This window comes from Pongo abelii, chromosome 7 (genome assembly GCF_028885655.2).
Source record: "Pongo abelii isolate AG06213 chromosome 7, NHGRI_mPonAbe1-v2.0_pri, whole genome shotgun sequence".
Taxonomy (NCBI): domain Eukaryota; kingdom Metazoa; phylum Chordata; class Mammalia; order Primates; family Hominidae; genus Pongo; species Pongo abelii.
The window spans coordinates 24152534-24172972 of NC_071992.2; the positions used below are offsets into that span (position 1 = coordinate 24152534).

At 42.7% G+C, this 20439-nt stretch overlaps 1 protein-coding gene across 8 annotated transcripts in view; it reads left to right on the forward strand.

Moving 5' to 3' along the window:
• Positions 1-16699, forward strand: part of PIWIL2 (piwi like RNA-mediated gene silencing 2) — a 93509-nt gene extending 76810 nt beyond the window's left edge. For 6 of the 8 annotated variants that reach the window (XM_054561324.2, XM_054561325.2, XM_054561320.2 and 3 more), the window contains 3 exons: positions 12103-12356; positions 13412-13519; positions 14472-16699. In XM_054561324.2, the coding sequence (XP_054417299.2) occupies positions 12103-12356; positions 13412-13519; positions 14472-14628 (519 nt within the window). In that variant the 3' untranslated portion in view covers positions 14629-16699. The remainder of the gene's footprint in view (positions 1-12102; positions 12357-13411; positions 13520-14471) is intronic. The other 2 variants (XM_054561327.2, XM_054561328.2) reach the window with 1 other exon arrangement.
• The last annotated feature ends 3740 nt before the right edge of the window (positions 16700-20439 follow it).

Sequence of the window (20439 nt, forward strand, 5' to 3'; positions counted from 1 at the left end):
TTTTGTAAAGACGGTCTCACAATGTTGCTCAAGCTGATTGGAACTCCCAGATTCAAGCAGTTCTCCCGCCTTGCCCTCCCAGAGTGCTGGGGTTATAGGCATGAACCACTGCACCCTAGCAAAGATTTGTTCATAGAGCCTTTAGAGGAAGCATGGCTCTACTGATACCTTGGGAACCATCAGAGAATAAATCTTTGTTGTTTTAAGCCGCCCAGTTCGTGGTACTTTGTTATAGCAGCCCTAGGAAACTAGTGAAACAACCAAGTGAGTTTTATTCTAGTTATGCAAGGCTAGTTCAACAGTCAAAAATCAGTTAATGCAATCCATCCATCAACAGGCTAAAGAAGAAAAATCATATGACTACTTTAGTAGATGAAGAAAAATCATTTCACTCTCATTCATGATTAAAAAAAAAAAAAAAAAGGCCAGGGATGGTGGCTCATGCCTGTAATTCCGACACTTTGGGAGGCTGAGGTGGGCGGATCACTTGAGGTCAGGAGTTCGAGACCAGCCTGACCAACATGGAGAAACCCCGTCTCTACTAAAAATACAAAATTAGCTGGGCATGGTGGTGCATGCCTGTAATCCCAGCTACTCAGGAGGCCGAAACAGGAGAATCGCTTAAACCTGGGAGGCGGAGGTTGTGGTGAGCCAGGATTGTGCCATTGCACTCCAGCCTGGGCAACAAGAGTGAAATTCTGTCTCAAAAAAAAAAAAAAAAAAGTTTCCCAGCACATTAGGAATAGAGGGGAACTTCATCAATTTGATTTTTAAAATCTACAAAAAAGCTACAGCTAACATCATACTTGTGAAAAACTGGATGCTTTCCCCTTAAGATAGATGCTATAAAGATACTCTTTATCACTACTATTATTCAGTTTCCTCCTGGAAATCCTAGCTAATGCAGTAAGAAAAGGAAATTAAAGCCTTGCAGATTGGGAAGGAGAAAACAAAACTATCTTTGTTTGCAGATAGCATGATTGTCTATGTAGAAAATCCCAAGAATCCAACAACAAAAAACCCTGCTAGAACTAGTAAGTGAGAATTGCAAGGTTGTAGGATACACAGTTATACAAAAGTCTATTGCTGTGGGAAAAAAAAAAAAAAAAAGTCAATTTTGTTCCTGTGTACCAGCAATGAACAATCGGAATTTGAAATTTTAGACAATAAATATTTGTGTCAGCAGAAAAAAATGGAATACTTTGGTTTCAGCCTAACAAATTACATACAAGATGTACACATGGAAAACTATAAAACTGATGAAAAAAATCAATATCTAAAAAATGGAGAGAGATTCTGTATTCATTGATAGGAAGACTCAATATTGTTAGGATATCAATTCTTCCCAACTTTGATTGCTAGATTCAATGCAATCTTACTCAAAATCCCAGCAAGTTATTTTGTGGATATCAACAAACTTGATTTTAAGGTTTATAAGAGGCAAAGACACACGATAGCCAACATAGTACTGCAGAGGTCTGATACTGCCTAGCCCAAAGACTTACTGTAAAAACTATGGTAATCAAGATTGTGTGGTATTGATGAAAAGACAGCCAAATAGATAAGTGGAACAGAATAGAAAGCCCAGAAATAGACCCACACAAATATAGTCAAGTGATTTTTGATAAAAGAACAAAGGCAAGTCAGTGGAAAAACAATAATCTTTTCAAAAAATGGTGCTAGAACAAGTGGCCACCTGCATGCAAAAAACTCTATGCATAGACCATACACCTTTTGCAAAAATTAAAACAAATTATAGACCTATGTTTAAAATGCAAAACTCTAAAACTTATAGAAGATAACATAGAAAATCTAGGTGGCTTTGGGTTTGGTGATTACTTTTTAGATATGATGCCAAAAGCCCATGAAAGGAAAAATTGATAAATTTTTCATCGAAAATTCATCGAATTTAAAAACTTCTGGGAAACACTGATAAGAGAATGAAACAACAAGCCATGATTAGGAGGAAATATCTGCAAAACACGTATCTGGTAAAGGACTGTTATAAAGTATACAAAGAACTCTTAAAACTCAACAGTAAGAAAATGAACAACCCAATTAGAAAATGAGCAAAATAGCCCAACAGACATTTCACCAAAGAGTATAGGTAGATAAGGCCAGGTGCGGTGGCTCACGTCTGTAATCCCAGCACTCTGGGAGGCCAAAGCGGGCAGATCACAAGGCCAGGAGTTTGAGACCAGCCTGACCAATGTAGTGAAACCCCATCTCTACTAAAAATACAAAAATTAGGTCGGGCGCAGTGGCTCACACCTGTAATCCCAGCACTTTAGAGGGGGCCGAGGTGGGCTGATCACCTGAGGTAGAGAGTTCAAGACCAACTTGACCAACATGGAGAAACCCCGTCTCTACTAAAAATACAAAGTTAGCTGGGCATGGTGGCGCATGCCTGTAATCGCGGCTACTCGGGAAGGCTGAGGCAGGAGAATCACTTGAACCTGGGAGGCAGAGGCTGCGGTGAGTCGAGATTGTGCCATTGCACTCCAGCCTGGGCAACAAGAGCAAAACTCCATCTCAAAAAAAAATTAGCTGGGCATGGTGGCGCACGCCTGTAAACCCAGCTACTCAGGAGGCTGAGGCAGGAGAACGGGTTGAACCAAGGAGGCAGAGGTTGCAGTGAGCCAAGATTGTACCACTTCACTCCAGCCTGGGTGACAGAGCGAGACTCCGTCTCAAAAATAGGTAGATAAATAGATGGCAAATTAGCATACAAGCAGGTGTTCAATATCACTTGCCCTTAGGGAACTGCAAATTAAAACAATGAGATACCACTGCACACCTATAAATGATCAGAATTCAAAAACTGGTAATGCCAAATGCTGGTGAGGGTATAGAGCCATAGGAATGCTCATTCACTGCTGGTGAGAATGGAAATGGTACAACCACTTTGCAGAACAGTTTGGCAGCTAATTACTAAACTAACTATGCACTTACATACACATACCAACAATCACGCTCCTTGATATTTTCCCAAATAATTTGAAAACTTACGCCCACACAAAAACCTGCACGTGAATGTTTATAGCAACTTTATTCATTATTGCCAGAACTTGGAAACAGAGATATCCTTCAGTAGGTGAGTGGATAAACTGCCATGCATCCAGACAATGGAATATTGTGTTAAAAGAAATAAGCCATTAAGCCATGAAAAGACGTGGAGGAATCTTAAATACATATTGCTCAGTGAAAGATGGTAATCTGAAAAGGCTTTATATGATTCCAGCTGTATGATAAATGGCATTCTAGAGAATGCATAAATGTGGTGACAGTAAAAAGTGGCTGTCAAGGGTTTGGAAGGGGGAGAAAGGAATACGTGGCACACAGGATTTTTAGGGCAGTGAAACTAGATAACATGCGTTTGTCAAAACCCATAGAACTGTACAACACAAATATGTAAACTGTAGACTATAGCTAATGTATCAACATTTGGTCATCAGTTGTAACAAATGTACCATAATGCAATATGATAACAAAAGGGGAAACTGTTTATGGGTGGGGATAGGAGGTGGGAGGAGGGCATATGGGAACTCTGTACTATTGCCTCAGGTTTTTTTGTAAACTTGAAAATTCCTCTAAAAAATAGTTTCTTAATTTAAAAACATACAGACACACAATGAGGTACCATATCATGTGCACGAGGATGTCTAAAATTTAAAAGAGGCCAGGTATGATGGCTGATGCCTGTAATCCCAGCTCCTTGTGAGGTCAAGGTGGGAGGACTGCTGGAGCCCAGGAGTTTGAGACTGCCTGGGCCACATAGGGAGACCCCTATCTCTACAAAAATAAAAAATGAAAATAAATTATATGGTCATGATGGTGCACATCTGTGGTCCCAGCTACTCAGGAGGCTGAAGTGGGAAGATGGCTTGAGCCCGGGAGGTCAAAGCTGCAGTGAGCTGTGATTGTGCCGCTACACTCCAGCCTTGGTGACAGAGTAAGACCCTTTTAAAGAAAAGATTAAAATAAAATTTAAAAGACAAGTAATAAAAGTGTTGTCCAGGACATGGAGAAATTGGAAACTTCATAGATTGCTAATGGGATTGTAAAATAAAATAATGCAGCTACTTTGGAAAACAGTTGGGCAGTTCCTTAAAAAGTTAAACATGCCAGGCCTGGAGATGCAAGCCTGTGGTCCCCGCTACTCTTAAAGGTAAGGTGGAAGGGTCACTTGAACCCAGGAGTTCAAGGCTATAGTGTGTGATGATCACACCTGTGAATAGCCACAGTACTCCAGCCAGGGCAACATAGACTCCATATGTAAAATAAAATAAAAATCAAAGTTAAACAGATTTACCACATGACCCAAGAATTCTAGTCCTAGGTATGTACCCAAGAAAATTGAAAACATAAGTCCACACAAAAACTTGTACACAAATGTTTGTAGCAACATTATTCATAATGGCCAGAAATTGAAATAATACAAATGGGCCAGGCGCAGTGGTTCACACCTATAATCCCAGCACTTTGGGAGGCTGAGGCAGGCGGATCACTTGAGGCCAGGGGTTTGAGACCAGCCTGGGCAACATGGCGAAACTGCAACTCTAGTAAAAATACAAAAACAATTAGCTGGGCATGGTGGTGTGCACCTGTAATCCCAGCTACTAGGGAGGCTGAGGCAGGAGAATCGCTTGAACCCTGGAGGCAGAGGTTGCAGTGACTTGAGATCGCACCACTGCACTCCAGCCTGGGTGACGGAGCAAGACTCTGTCTCAAAAATAAAATGAAATAATTTTAAATAAAATGAAATAATTTTAAAAACCCACAAATGTCCACAAATTGATGAATGGACAAAGAAAATGTGACATATGCATACAATGGAATACTATTCTGTAATAAGGAATGAAGGACTGAGACGTACTGCAACATGGATGAACTGTGAAAATGTTATGTTCAGTGAAATTATTTAAACATAAAAAAGTTTATGATTTTATTTGTCTAGTATAGTCCAACCCATGGAAACAAAGGGCATTAGTAGGTTCTAGGAGTTGAAGGAAGGAGGCACTGGGGGACTGACTGCCAATGGGTATGGGATTAAAATCTTTTGGGGTGATCAATATGTTCTAAAATTAGATAGCGGTGATGGTTTCAAAATTCTGAAAGTATTAAAAAAATATTGAATTGTATAGTTTAAGTGGGTGAGTCTCGCCAGGCGTGCTGGCTCACATCTGTAATCCCAGAGCTTTGGGAGGCCAAAGTGGGAGTATTGCTTGAGGCCAGGAGTTCAAGGCTGCAGTGAGCTATGATCACACCACTGCACTCAGGCCTGGGCAACACAGTGAGGCCTTGTCTCTAAAAATACTAATAGTAAAGTAAATAAAAGGATGAGTTTTATGGTATTTCTAATTATATTTCAATAAAGCTGTTCAAAATAAAAAGCACTCCTCCACCTCACAGCTTTTTAGTTCCCATGGTGGAATCATCAGCCCTGCCAGAGAAGAATGCCTTCGCATGCTTGGCTGATTTCCCTGGGCGCCATCCTTCCTCCTCTGATGCTGGGATGCATCTAAGGCCTTGAGAAACTACATGTTTTCATATTTTGCCCAGCTTTTCCAGTTGTCCTGAGTTGTAGGGCTTCTCAGAATTCATGGTTCACCACCCGAAGCCTCCCAGACAATCTTAAGCTCACATGTGATTTATTTAATATCTGTATTTAGATTTGTATCTCTAGTTCAGGAGTTCTCAAAATTTTTGATATTAGGGCCCCTTTTTATTCTTAAATATTATTGAAGGCCCCAAAGAGTTTTTATTTATATGGATACATATCTGTCAATAATTAGTATATTAGAAGGTAAAAATTTCAATGTTTATTAATTTACTTAGAAATAACAATAAGCCAGGCACAGTGGTGCATGCCTGTAGTCCCAGCTACTCAGGAGGCTGAGGTGGCAGGATCTTTTGAGTTCAGGGGTTTGAGAACAGCTTGTGTAACATAGCAAGATCCATCTCTAAGGAAAATTTTTAGTTGGGCATAGTGGCTCGTGGCTGTAATCCCAACACTGGGAGGTCGAGGTAGGAGGAGCACTTGAGCCCAGGAGTTCAAGACCAGCCTGGACAGCATAGTGAGACCTCATATGTATAAAAAAATTTTTAAGTTAGCTGGATATGGTAGTATATGCCTGTAGTCTCAGCTACTCAGGAGGCTGAGGTAAGAGGATTGCTTGAGTTCAGGAAGTTCAGACTGCATGAGCCATCATCACACCATTTTACTCCAGCCTAGGCAACGGAGCAAGACCTTGTCTCAAAAAAAAAAAAAAAAAAAAAAAAAAATTAGCAAATTCAGCACATTAACATAAACAGAATTTTTTTTTTTTTTTTTTTTTGAGACGGAGTCTCACTCTGTCGCCCAGGCTGGAGTGCAGTGGTGCGCTCTTGGCTCACTGTGCAAGCTCCCCCTCCAGGGCTCACGCCATTCTCCTGCCTCAGCCTCCCGAGTAGCTGGGACTACAGGCGCCCGCCATCACACCCGGCTAATATTTTTGTATTTTTTTTAGTAGAGACGGGGCTTCACCATGTTAGCCAGGATGGTCTCGATCTCCTGACCTCATGATCTGCCCGCCTCAGCCTCCCAAAGTGCTGGGATTACAGGCGTGAGCCACTGCGCCTGGCTTTTTTTTTTTTTTTTTTTTTTTTTTGAGACGGAGTCCTGTTCTGTTGCCTAGGCTGGAGTGCAGTGGCATGATCTTGCCTCACTGCAGCCTCCGCCTCTCGGGTTCAAGCTATTCTCCTACCTCAGCCTCCTGAGTAGCTGGGATTACAGGCGCCTGCCAGCATGCCCGCCTAATTTTTGTATTTTTAGTATAGACGGGGTTTCACTGTGTTGGCCAGGCTAGTCTCAAACTCCTGACCTCAGGTGGTCTGCCCACCTCGGCCTCCCAAAGTGCTGGGATTACAGGTGTGAGCCACCACTACTGGCCAACTCATTCTTTATGCCTTTTCCTGACACATTTCTCCCTCCAGGGAGCAAATCTCTTACACTCCTCTGTTGCCATAGCATTTATATCTTTATTATGTTATTTATAATATATTGAGGGCATTTATGCGTCTGCCTCCCCTTTTTAATTTGAGTTCCGTGAGGATCTGGATAGTATTAAAATAATGTTTTAGCTGAGCGCAGTGGCCCACACCTGTAATCCCAGCAACTTTTGGAGGCCGAGACAGTGAGGCACATCACTTGAGGTCAGGAGTTCAAGACCAGCCTGGGCAACATGGCGAAACCCCATCTCTACTAAAAATACAAAAATTAGCCGGTCATGATGGCGGGTGTCTGTAATCCCAGCTACTCGGGGGCTGAGGCAGGAGAATCTCTTGAACCCGGGAGGCAGAGGTTGCAGTGAGCCAAGATCACACCATTGCACTCTAGCCTGGGTGACTGAGCGAGACTCCATCTCAAAAATAATAATGTTTTAATTTTCTGAGATAAATGCAGTGGCTCGTATCTAGTGGACGTGAAGTATTTGTTCCGTGAATGAATGGAGCCACATATAAAAACATGTCAAACACTCAGCAGATGTTTTTTGCCTAACTGACCCTTGCCCCTCTGCGCAGTGCTAAGGGATACCAAGATTAATAAACACAGTCTTGCTTTCAAGAACATTCATTACTTACTGTTTCATGTATCTACTGAGTACTGAAGTGGTTTTTGTAACATACATTTAGGAGTTCCAACCTGGGCAACATATTGAGACTTCATCTCTACTATAAATAAAAAAATTAGCCGGGCTTGATGGCACATCCCTGTAGTCCCAGCGATGCTTATAGTCCCAGCTGCTCAGGAGGCTGAGGCAGGAGGATCGTTTGAGCCCGGGAGGTTGAGTGACAGAGCAAGACCCTGTCTCAAAAAAAAGAAAAAAAACACATTTAAGAGTTATGTTTTAGCCTTGTGATTTGTCCTATATTCTGACTCCTCCCTCAACCATAGTTTTATAACTTACAAAATGAAGAAAATAGACTAGATGACCTAGACAGCTTAACATTGTTGATTATTTTTAGATTTTTCAGCTCCTTGATTCCTTTCAGTTCTGTTGGAGGCCTACATAGGGCTGAGCGTGATGCCTTGAACTCAGTGGTTAGTTGGCAAATGTTAAAGAAGGTGATGCCAGTAATTACCAAAGTCAAATTTGATTTCTATTTTTCTTTCTTTTTTTTTTTTTTTGAGATGGACTCTCACTCTGTCACCCAGGCTGGAGTGCAGAGGCACAAACTCCGCTCACTGCAACCTCCGCCCCCTGGGTTCAATGCACGCCACCATGCCTGGCTTATTTTTGTATTTTTAGTAGAGACAGGGTTTCACCATGTTGCCCGCTGGTCTCAACCTCCTGACCTCAAGTGATCCGCCTGCCTCACCCTCCCAAAGTGCTGGGATTACAGGCATGAGCAACACTGTACCCGGCCTTCTATTTTTCACTCCATTGATTTATTAAGTCCCTTCTTTGTGCTTCGGAATATCTGTATATCCTTCATCTAGCTCGGTCTCAACTTTTGTGTATGCTCTCTCTCTATATATGTGTATATATATATATACATATATATGTGTATATATACATATATAAATAAACTTATATAAATATATATGTGTATATGTATATTTATTTATTTATGTAAATTTTACTTTATCCCTTTTAACAACCCTGAGAAGAAGGTGAGGTGATCATTTTTCTTCACTTTTCAACTGAAGAAATTGAGTCCTGAAGGTCACAGCTAAAGGAGCAGCAGAGTCAGACTCAGTCCCAGGTCTCCTGACCCCAAATCCAGTGTACTGTCTGTTTCCTTGTCTGTCAAATGAGGGTTTCTTCCAGATCTGGCCTCCTGGGTTACCTACCCTTTTAACACAGCGAGTTAGTTAGGAGTCTTTGGGAATTAACAGGAACTGGTAACTTGAGCAGAATAGAAATTGGCAAGATCCTGCAGAGGCTGAGAGGATTGGTGAGAAGGTGGAGCCCCAGGCTGGGAAATGGGCATGATTCAGGCTAACTCCTGGGGTTTCAGAAGCAGGGGCCTGAAAAGTCACTGCCACTGAAGGGCCAAACTCCACTGTTTTGCGTTCTCTACTCAAGATGGAGAGCAAGGGAGGAGCAGTCTGTTGGTGTGGCTTGAGTCATCTACACATCCTTTGGTTAGTGAAGTGGTTCTCAACTGGGAGCAATTTTGTCCTCCCAGTGGGTGATATATACAAAGGCGTTTTTAGTCATAAGGGTGAGAGGTTGCTCCTGGCATTTAGTGAATAGAGGCCAGGGATGATGCTAAATGTAGATTCTACAGTGCACAGGACAGCCCTCTAGGATGAAGAATTATCCACCCACAAATGTCAGTAGTGCTGACAGGTTGGGAAACCTTGGGTTGGGTTAGGGCACGTTGACTAATAGTCCCACCAGACTATGTCTTTTTGGGGGCAGGAGGAAACTCAAGTGCTATTACTGAGAAAAGATGGAGTAGATGCTGGAAAGCCAAAAAAATTTTTTTAAAGGTACTACAGGACAGGTGTGGTATCTCACACTTGTGATCTGAGCACTTTGAGAGGCCAAGACAGGCAGATCACTGAGTCCAGGAGTTCGAGACTAGCCCAGGCAACATGGTGAAACCTCCATCTCTACAAAAAATACAAAAGTTAGCTAGGCATGGTGGCACAAACTTGTAGTCCCAGCTACTCAGGAGGCTGAGTCAGGAGGGATGGCTTGAGCCTGGGAGGTGGAGGTTGCAGTGAGCAGAGATGGTGCCACTGTACTCCAGCCTGGGCAAGAGAGTGAGACCCCATCTCAGAAAAAATAAAAAGTACCACAAACTGGTGCAATCTGAGACTGTGAAGATGAATTACATACTTGTAAATGTAGTGCTTGAGGCTTCTTAGGAAAAGGGTTCACTAATATTTGAAATTCTGGGCCAGAAGTGGTGGCTCATTCCTGTAACCTCAGCACTTTGGGAGGCTGAGGGAGGAGGATTACTTGAGGCTGGGAGTTTGACCAGCCTGGGCAACATAGTGAGACCCCGTCTTTAAAAAATGTTTTTAAATAAAATTAGGCTGGGCGCAGTGGCTAATGCTTGTAATCCCAGTACTTTGGGAGGCCAAGGTAGGCGGATGACCTGAGGTCAGGAGTTTGAGACCAGCCTGCCCTACATGGCAAAACCCCGTCTCTACTAAGAATACAAAAATTAGCCAGGCATGGTGGTGCACACCTATAGTCCCCGGCTACTTGAGAGGCTGAGGACCAAGAATTGCATGAGCCTGGGAGGCAGAGATTTCAGTAAGTCAAGATTGCATCACTGCCTTCCAGCCTGGGCAACAGAGTGAGACTCTGTTTCAAAAAAATTAATTAATTTAATTTAATTAACTGGCATAGTGACAAGCACCTGTAGTTCCAGCTACTTGACAGGCTGAGGCAGGAGGATCTCTTGAGCTTAGGAGTTTGAAGCTGCAGTGGCTATGATTACACCATTGCAGTCTAACCTGAGCAATAGAGTGAGACCTCAATTCTTTAAAAAAAAAAAAAAAAAAAAAACTGAAACTCAACTTTTTAAAGGGATTCTAAGTGCTTATTTTTTTAAAGTGTTCTTGGAAACCACATTTTCATGTAGAGTAACCTGTAAGGAACAGTGCATACATATATATATAATTTATATCTAAACCTAATTCATAATTTAGGTTTTTTTGGTGTTTTTTTTGGTTTGGTTTTGTCTTTGAGACGGAGTCTCGCTCTGTCACCCAGGCTGGAGTGCAGTGGTGCAATCTCGGCTCACTGCAACCTCCACCTCCCAGGTTCAAGCAATTCTCCTGCCTCAGCCTCCTGAGTAGCTGGGACTACAGGTGCGCACCACCACACCTGGCTAATTTTTGTATTTTTAGTAGAGACGAGGGTTTCACCATGTTGGCCAGGGTGGTCTCGAACTTCGGACCTCAGGTGATCCACCCACCTCGGCCTCCAAGAGTGCTGGGATTACAGGAGTGACCCACTGCGCCCAGCCCATAATTTAGGTTTTTGAGGGTAAGTATGAACACAAACTTAGAATGAACCACACTCCACTAGAATCAAAACCGAATTAAACTAAAGCACTTTTAAAGGGAACTTCCATTTTAAGTTGAAGTGAACTTACCCTCTTGAATTTTGTTGCCCAGGCTGGAGTGCAGTGGCATAATCTCAGCTTGCTGCAACCTCCACCCCCTGGGTTCAAGTGATTCTCCTGCCTCAGCCTCCCAAGTAGCTGGGATTAGAGGCATGTGCCACCATGCCTGCCTAATTTTTGTATCTTTAGTAGAGACAGGGTTTCAGCATGTTGGCCAGGCTGGTCTTGAACTCCTGACCTCAGGTGATCCGCTGGTCTTGAACTCCTGACCTCAGGTCATCCACCCGTCTTGGCCTCCCAACGTGCTGGGATTATAGGCTTGAGCCACCGTGCCTGGCTATTCTTGAATTATTGAAGTTGAACACAACTAGAACACAATTATATTCCCTAAATGGGAAAAAAATTATTCTTCAAATTGCTTCAAGCAAGCATTTAATTTAATTTGGACCCATAGGCAATTCACATAGCTAGCTGTTTGCTAATTACTTAGTTACAGTAAAAATGATTCACACCATACCAGACTGTAGGGTAATATTTAGTAAAGGGACGTTTCACTTGTCAGCAACTTGAGATGTTTCCAGTAGGTAAAAGTCTGATGGCAGCGGATCTGTGGCATATGTGGTCGTATGTTAGAATTTCTCTAACACTTTACCTTATTCTTTGCCCCGACAGTTATTAGTGTTAAATCCAAGTAGAAGGAAAATTGATTCAGCCTGCAGTTTTCCCAGCATTCCTTTGAACTTTGTTTGCATTGTTTGTGGATAAGCCGTATGCATGTGACTCATAACTTGCGTGTTTTCTTTCATGTTTTATAACACCTTTGCTGCACCAGGCATGTTTTACTACCCCAAGGAAGTCTAGAAATGATTAGAAGCTTTTTTTCCCTGCCCTCTAGGCACAGTAGCTTTGGGACTAACTGCAAAAGGATCTGCCATGATTCCAGGTTACACAGTGTGAGTGGGCCTCTCACTGACTGTGGTCCGTAGCCTGAGGGCTCTGTGAGTCACCACATCCCGGCTGTCATTTCAGGTGAACCACTGTCTACCAGAGAAGATTGTGGTGTACCGTGATGGAGTGTCTGATGGCCAACTGAAGACAGTTGCCAACTATGAGATTCCTCAACTACAGAAGTGTTTTGAAGCTTTTGAGAATTATCAGCCCAAGATGGTGGTGTTTGTAGTTCAGAAGAAAATCAGTACTAATCTATATCTGGCTGCTTCTCAGAACTTTGTGACTCCCACTCCTGGAACTGTGGTAGATCATACAATAACAAGCTGTGAGTGGTAAGTGAGCAAAATATGTAGTATTGGAGGAAGAATAAGTTGGAGATAGTATCACTTTCCTGAGTATTGGAATGGGGAGGTTTCCTGGAGAGGTATGGACTAGAATCTCAGAGATGCTACTGCTAAAAGAATGAAGCTTTAAAAACATATTTAAAGGCCTGGCATGGTGGCTCACACCTGTAATCCCAACACTTTGGGAGGCTGAGGCAGGTAGATCACCTGAGGTCAGGAGTTCAATACCAGCCTGGCCAACATGGCAAAACCCTGTCTACTGAAAATACAGAAATTAACCAGGTGTGATGGTGTGTGCCTGTAATCCCAGCTACTCTGGAGGCTGAGACAGGAGAATCGCTTGAACCTAGGAGGCGGAGGTTGCAGTAAGTCCACTGTAATCCAGCCTGGGCAACAGAGAGAAACTCTGTCTCAAAACAAAACAAGATTTAAAAACAAGAAAGCTTTTACCTCTTAAGTGAAAAGTTGAACATATCTTGTTTTGCTAAGATAGTGTATGCTTAACTTCTACAGGTAGATAAGGGAGTTTCTACCACCTTTTTTTTTTTTTTTTTTTTTTTTTTTTGAGGCAGGGTCTCGCTTTGTTGTCCAGGGTGGAGTGCAATGATGTGATCTCAGCTCACTGCAGCCTCAATCTACTTAGGCCCAGGTGATCCTCCCATCTCAGCCTCCTGAGTAACTGGGACAATAGGCGTATGCCACCATGCCCAACTAATTTTTGTATTTTTTGTAGAGACAGGGTCTTGCCATGTTGCCCAGACTGGTCTCGAACTCCTGGGCTCAAGCAGTCTGCCTGCCTCAGCCTTCCAAAGTGCTAGGATTATAGGCATGAGTCACTGCACCCAGCCTGCTACCACCATTCTTCAGTAGCCTGTTGAGTCAGGAGACCTGGGTTCTAATCCTGGTCTGGCCTCTGTGTCTTTGGTCCAGTCATTTGACCTCTCTGAGCTTTAGTTGAAGGAACTAGAACGATCTCCAGGATCTTTGCCAGCTCTGTCTGGCCGAATCCGACCATATCACTGATTTGTGGTTTTCCTTCCTAGGGTGGATTTCTATCTTCTTGCCCATCATGTACGGCAGGGCTGTGGCATTCCTACGCATTATGTCTGTGTTCTCAACACCGCAAACCTGAGCCCTGATCATATGCAGAGGTGGGCCCATCAGTAACTTACTCTTTCTTAAATAATTCCGGCCTGCTAGCTAAGATGGGTTCACTGTTCACCCCCAAATATATTTACCTCTTGACTTTCTTCATATCTTTGACAATTATGGTGTCTTTTTGAGGAGAGATTGGAAATCCTGGTTTTATATTAAAATTACTTTTACTTAAAGAGCTTTAAAAAATATTGATGCCAGGCTTCCCCCCAAATATTCTGAGGCATCTGTATTTTTTAAATCTGTTCCAGGTGATTATGACATACAGCCAGACTTGAGACCCAGTGCCATTGAGTTCAGGTTATATAAAGACTCCACTAGGGTACTTACCTTTCTCCAGCCCTTTCTTGTAAACAAGAAATATTTTCTCTTTGTGTTGTTTTCATATAAAAACAGGAGGCTGGGTGCGGTGGCTTACGCCTATAATCCCAGCGCTTTGGGAGGCTGAGGCAGGCGGATCACCTGAGGCCAGGAGTTCGAGACCAGCCTGACCAACACGGCAAAACCCTGTCTCTACTAAAAATAGAAAAAATTAGCTGGGTGTGGTGGCGCACGCCTATAATCCCAGCTACTCGGGAGGCTGAGGCGGGAGAATCACTTGAACCCAGGAGGCGGAGGTTGCAGTGAGCAGAAATTGTGCCATTGCACTCCAGCCTGGGCAACAGAGCAAGACTCCCTCAAAAACAAAAACAAAAACAAAAACAAAAAAAACAGGGAAATGCCTAAATTGAGAAGATTTATCCATGTCGTCTGACTTATGAATAGTGGGAATAAAAACAAGTCCATTTAAAAACAATGATTCTAAAAAGCTGCATCATGTATTCCTCTGCTCCCCAGTTTTCAGGAAGGTGTGCTCTGTGTCATATCCCCGTGACTATTGTATTGTATTGCATGCCACAAATTGAAGGTGGGGGATGATGAGAATTATATTTTCTTCTTGGCCTACAGGCTGACTTTCAAAATGTGCCACATGTACTGGAATTGGCCTGGCACCATCAGAGTTCCAGCTCCTTGCAAGTATGCCCACAAGCTAGCTTTCCTGTCAGGACACATCTTGCATCATGAACCAGCCATCCAGCTGTGCGAGAACCTGTTCTTCCTGTGACTGCACAGCTTGGAGATGGGCTGGTGAGAAGAAAGGCAGCCTCTGAACTCAGCTGTGACTCTTGCAGAATCAACAGAGACTGAAGTGGGCTTTTGTGTTATAATTTTCCCTTTCTCCAACCGTGTAGAATAAGATTTCTTTTTTGTCTTTTAAACCTAATATCACCAAGAAGCAAGTTTCTGAGTAACAGCTGAAAATGGCCTTGTTGCCTGTGTAGAGCGAGTTACGGTGGTACTGCCACTCTGCAGGTGGAGCGGGTGACTCTGGGGGACCATTAAGACCTCCAGACCGGGTGCAGTGGTTCACGCCTGTAATCCAAGCACTTTGGGAGGCTGAGGCGGGTGGATCATGAGGTCAGGAGATCAAGACCATCTCCTGGCCAACATGGTGAAACCCCATCTCTACTAAAATACAAAAAAATTAGCCGGGCGTGGTGGTGCACGCCTGTAGTCTCAGCTACTCAGGAGGCTGAGGCAGGAGAATCGCTTGAACCTGGGAGGTGGAGGTTGCAGTGAGCCGAGATTGCGCCACTGCACTCCAGCCTGGTGACAAAGCAAGATTGTCTCAAAAAAAAAAAAAAAAAGCCAACATGAGCTGCAGAAACCAGCAGAAGCAGCCATCATACTTCTAAGCTGTGCCAACTAAGTGGTTCCCATTTCTGGAGCCAGAGAGGATAATTAAGTCATTGCAAGTTTCCTGAAGAGAATTACTCAGGCAGCTGGGAAAGGCAGTGGAAGGTCTGTGAAGCAAAGTTTTCAAGTAGATATTGCTATTACTGGCAGGTGTGCAAGGCATGTAGTAAAATCAGTTTGTGGCATAGGTAGGCCCTTGCTGACTAAATCCTCTCTGGGGATTGAATTGATGACGCCTGTGACTTGAGTTGAATTCGAAAATGGCTTCCCTTGGCCTCTTGAAAGAGTGCAGATGAAGCCTTTTCCGTGGCTTTCAGTAACTTTCCAGCATACCATGACGATTTCTTCCCCAAATATACACATGCTCTTTTGCTCTTTGTGCCTGATCTTCAGTAATTTTTAGTTTTTTAACAGGTGGAAAAAATCTAGCAGCTAGGAGAGTTCAAGTTGGGGTGGGAGTTTTTAGTGAACTTTTCTCCCAGGTGTGTGGCCTTTATTTCTATTTATATATGTTTGTAAATGGAATTACCCCCTTTCTCTTGCAAAATAACCTCTTCCTGGCTGTTGGCTCACTTTGCTGGAATTTTTCTGAATCCAGGTTAAGATTTCCAGAAGTCAGCTTTGGAAAACGTGACACTCCTGTCAAAGTCCAGACGGTTCAGAAAGTTATCACATACCATGGGTTTCAGTGTTTTTGGAAACCCGTTTTTTTTCTGTTTTTTTTTTCCCCTCTCTCCATTTTAGAATCTTCTCCCAGTCCCTTCGGGCCTAGTTCTGTCTCATCTTGCTTTATTGGGTTTTAAAAACCAGTCTTATTTAAGCTTTTCTAATTTGTACTTATGTACTTATTTATTTTTTGGTATGATGGCAGGGAGAGGACAAAGCAGAAATACCCCTTTTATATGACAATGTGTGAGAAAAGAAACTTTAGCTTAAAACTCCTTAAAATGTGCTCACTTCAGCAGCACATACACTAAAATTGAAATGATATGGAGAAGATTAGCATATAGAAAAAAGAAAAAAGATTTCCTTAAAACAAGAAAACCAAGAATGTTTTTGGTTTGTTGCGGTGCCCAGCAGAGGTTGAGGAGGGATGGGTATTGTTGGTGCCCTTCTGGTTTCATTTGGAGTGTGGGACATTAGGGTGAGACAAGGACCTGGAATTTAAAAACCACAGGATCAAACACTATGAACCACTGGTCTCTGGCTAAACAGATCAGTTTTCTGATTTTCTTTGGAAGAGTTTTGAATTTTTCTGTTGAAGTTGGATTTCCTAATACTCTTTTTCTCTTAGATAGTCAGAACAAATGGTTGAATACATTATAATACAAAAATTTCTTTACTTTTTATTCTTGGTTTTCTTGCCTCGTTTTTCGGTTTTAATGCCAAATGATTGGGTCATGGGGTGGGAAATAAAAACAACTTTGTATAAATTTGTAGTTGTGTTTGAAATAATGTTGTTTATTATTATATTGATGTAACTCTTTTTCTTCAGAGAGCTGCAGCACTTCCTAGAAACACTCATTACTCTGCTTGTAAGATGCAACTCCAGTGTTAGTAGCCAGGTAATTTCATCATCAGCTGGGTAAGAAGACTTATTGAAAAAGACAGTAGCCGCCTCACTTCTCAGACAGATGAAGCACTTTGTGTGTGTGTGTGTGTGTGTGTGTGTGTGTGTGTGTGTGTGTGTGTGTGTGTGTGTGTGTGTATGTGGTTTTTAGCTCTCTTTCTCCCATCAGACAATTTCTGTTACCCTAAGTGAGAGCCAGAGTGTGTCCACTTGCAAGGGCAGCCTCCCCACCACTCCACTCTTTTAACGCTTGCCCTTTTTTACACATACCTCACGGCATGTCTTTCACCATTGAAATACCTTCCCTGGGTACAAAAATCCCATTAGAAAGAATAAGATGTAGTGTTCAGTGGCACAGTAGAGCAACTATAGTTAACAAAAATTTATTGTACATTTCAAAATAGAGGAGTGGAATTGGAATGTTCCTAACACAAAGAAATGATAAATGAGCCGGGTGCCGTGGCTCACACCTATAATCCCAGCACTTTGGGAGGCTGAGGTGGGTGGATCATTTGAGCTCAGGACTTCAAGACCAGCTGGGCAACATGGCAAGACCTTGACTCTACAAAATGCAAAAATTGGCCAGGCTTGGTGGTGTGTGCCTATAGTCCCAGCTACTCAGGAGACTAAAGCAGGAGGATTGCTTGAACCCAGGAGGCAGAGGTTGCAGTGAGCCGCGATTGTGCCACCTCACTCCAGCCTGGGTGACAGAGCAAAATTCTGTCTCAAAAGAAAAAAAAAGATAAATGTTTGCAGTGATAGCCCAGTTACCCTGATTTGATTCTTACACATCATATGCTTGTATCAGAATATCACATATATGCCATAAATATGTACCACTATGTATCCAAAAAATTAAAAATAAAATTTTAAGTACCTTCCCAAAGCACCTACCTGCTCACTTAAGCACTGCGTTTCTTTAGAATACTACAGTTTCCCTATTTATTTAGAAACTCTGTGCTTCCTGAACTCATTCTAGAAAGAACCTCATTTCTGTGCAGTAGTCTCTTTCTTATCCATGGGGAATACATTTGAATACCCCCAGCGGTTGCCTGAAACCTCAGATAGTACTGAATCCTATACCGTACTATGTTATTTGAATCTGAAACTCAGGATGTCTATTAAGTGACTAATGTGTAGCATCACCGGTGTGGATACTCTGGACAGACATGATTCATGTTCCCGGGGGATGGAGTGGGACAACGTGAAGTTTCATCACACTACTCAGAACAGTTTGCAATTTATAACATGAATTTCTGGAATTTTCCATTTAATAGTTTTGGACTTTGGCTGACCAAGGGCAACTGAAACCTCAGAAAATGAAACCGTGGAAAGGAGGGACTGCTGTACGGTGTGACAGGGTCCTTTTTACTTGGGCAGCATTTTGTTGAATGGTGTGAAAAAGGAATTTTAGAAATGATTATATATTTTAAAACCTTAAAATTTGGGCCTGAAATTAATTTCTCTAGAGGTTTGGGATTATTAGAGAAGACCCTGTTTTTTCTTTCTGGCTCTATGGTTAGCTGAGTTACTTAGTAACTTTTCCTGCCTAGAGTTTTCTTTTTTTCAAAAAACGAGGAACATCAAGAGCATGAGAAGAAAAGCCACAGACTGAAAGAAAATATTTGCAGAATACACATCTGATCAAGGATTGTTATCCAAAATATACAAAGAACTCTTTAAACTTAATAAGGAAACTAGTCAGTTTTTTAAAAAATCGGCAATAGACCTGTACAGACATCGCCAAAGATGCACAGATGGTAAATAAGCGTATGAAAAGATGCTCCACATCATATCTCCTTAGGGAACCACAAATTAAAACAAGGTACCCATTCCATACCTGGTAGAATAGCCAAAATCCAAAACACTTAACCACACCATATGCTGGTGAGGTTGCAGAGCCACAGGAACTGGTACAGCCACTTGAGAAGAGAGTTTTTAATAAAAGTAAACAGGATTACAAAACAACATACATAATCTTATCATATGGAGCAGCAGTCATACTCCTTGGTGTTTATTTACCCAAAGGGGATGAAAACTCATGTCCACACAAAAGCCTGCACACAGACGTTCATAGCAGCTGTATTCATCGTTTCCAAAACTTGGAAGCATCCAAGATGTGCTTCAGTAGATGAATGGACAAACTGCACCTGGACAGTGGAATATTATTGAGCACTAAAAGGAAATGAGCTATCAAGTCATGGAAAGACACAGAGGAACTTAAATGTATATTACTAAATTGGAAAAAGCCAATGTGGAAAGGCTATATATGACTCCAATGTATAACATTCTGGAAAAGGCAAAACTGTGGAGATAGTAAAAGGATCAGCAGTTTGGTTGGGTGCAGTGGCTCACATCTACAATCCCAGCACTTTGGGAGGCCGAGGTGGGCGGATCATGAGGTCAGGAGTTTGAGACCAGCCTGGCCAACATGGTAAAACCCCGTCTCTACTAAAAGTACAAAAATTAGCTGGGTGTGGTGGCGGGCACCTGTAATCCCTGCTACTCGGGAAGCTGAGGCAGGAGAATCGCTTGAGGCAGGAGGCAGAGGTTGCAGTGAGCTGAGATCACGCCATTGCACTCCAGCATGGGCGACGAGCAAAACTCCATCTCAGAAAAAAAAGGATCAGCAGTTGTGGAGAGAGAGATGAGAGATGAATGGGCAGAAACAAAGGATTTTTAGGGCAGCGGAACTATTCACTGTGATGCTGTAATGGTGAATACATGTCATTATGAATCTGTCTGATCCCACGGAATGTACACCAAGAGTGAACCCTGATGTAAACTATGGACTCTGGGTAATATGTCAGTGTAGGTTTATCAGCTATAACAAACTTACCAGGGAAGAAAAGAGAGGGGAGTCGGGGAGGGAGGAAGGTTAATATTTGTTACAAGAAGGAAAGGGAAGCTGAGTGGTACTAGCACAGCTCCCAGGATTCTGGTTTCATTCCAGGTAGGGCCAGGACACATACAGCCTGAGCCCCTGCGAAGTGCAGGATTGCTACAGCTGAGTCTCCTGCATGAAGAGAGCTGGAAGCTGGAAGGGGACTAGAGAACCCCTGCCAATCATGCTGGGGCAGCCGCAGGGAAATGTGGTGTTTGACCAGGGAAATGGATAGGGCGAAAAAGACATCCATGAAAAATTCCCAAACCTGGGCCACATACAGATGTGTGTAGCCTGAATTTTTGTTACCAGCATGCTGAAGGGCCACAAGCTGAAAAATTAACATAAAGATTGGCCCAGACTGGTGAAAGCTCCAGAGCCTTGTGGAAACCAATGCGGTCCATTAGATTGCAGCACAAAGAGGTATAAATAGGACCTATGGAAGAGAAGAGACCAGAGAGAATGAGCAGGTCCAACATGTGTCTGAGAAAAGTTCCTGCAGGTTAAAATAGAAGGAATGGGTGGCACACAATATGGAAGATGCAAAGACAGAGAATTTTCCAGATTGAAAGATATGTGCCAGTGTGGTGGCTTATACCTGTAATCCCAGCACTTTGGGAGGCCAAGTTGGGTAGATCACTTGAGCTCAGGAGTTTTAGACCAGCATGGGCAACATGGTGAAACCCTGTCTCTACAAAAGAAATAAAAAATTAGGCATGGTGGCA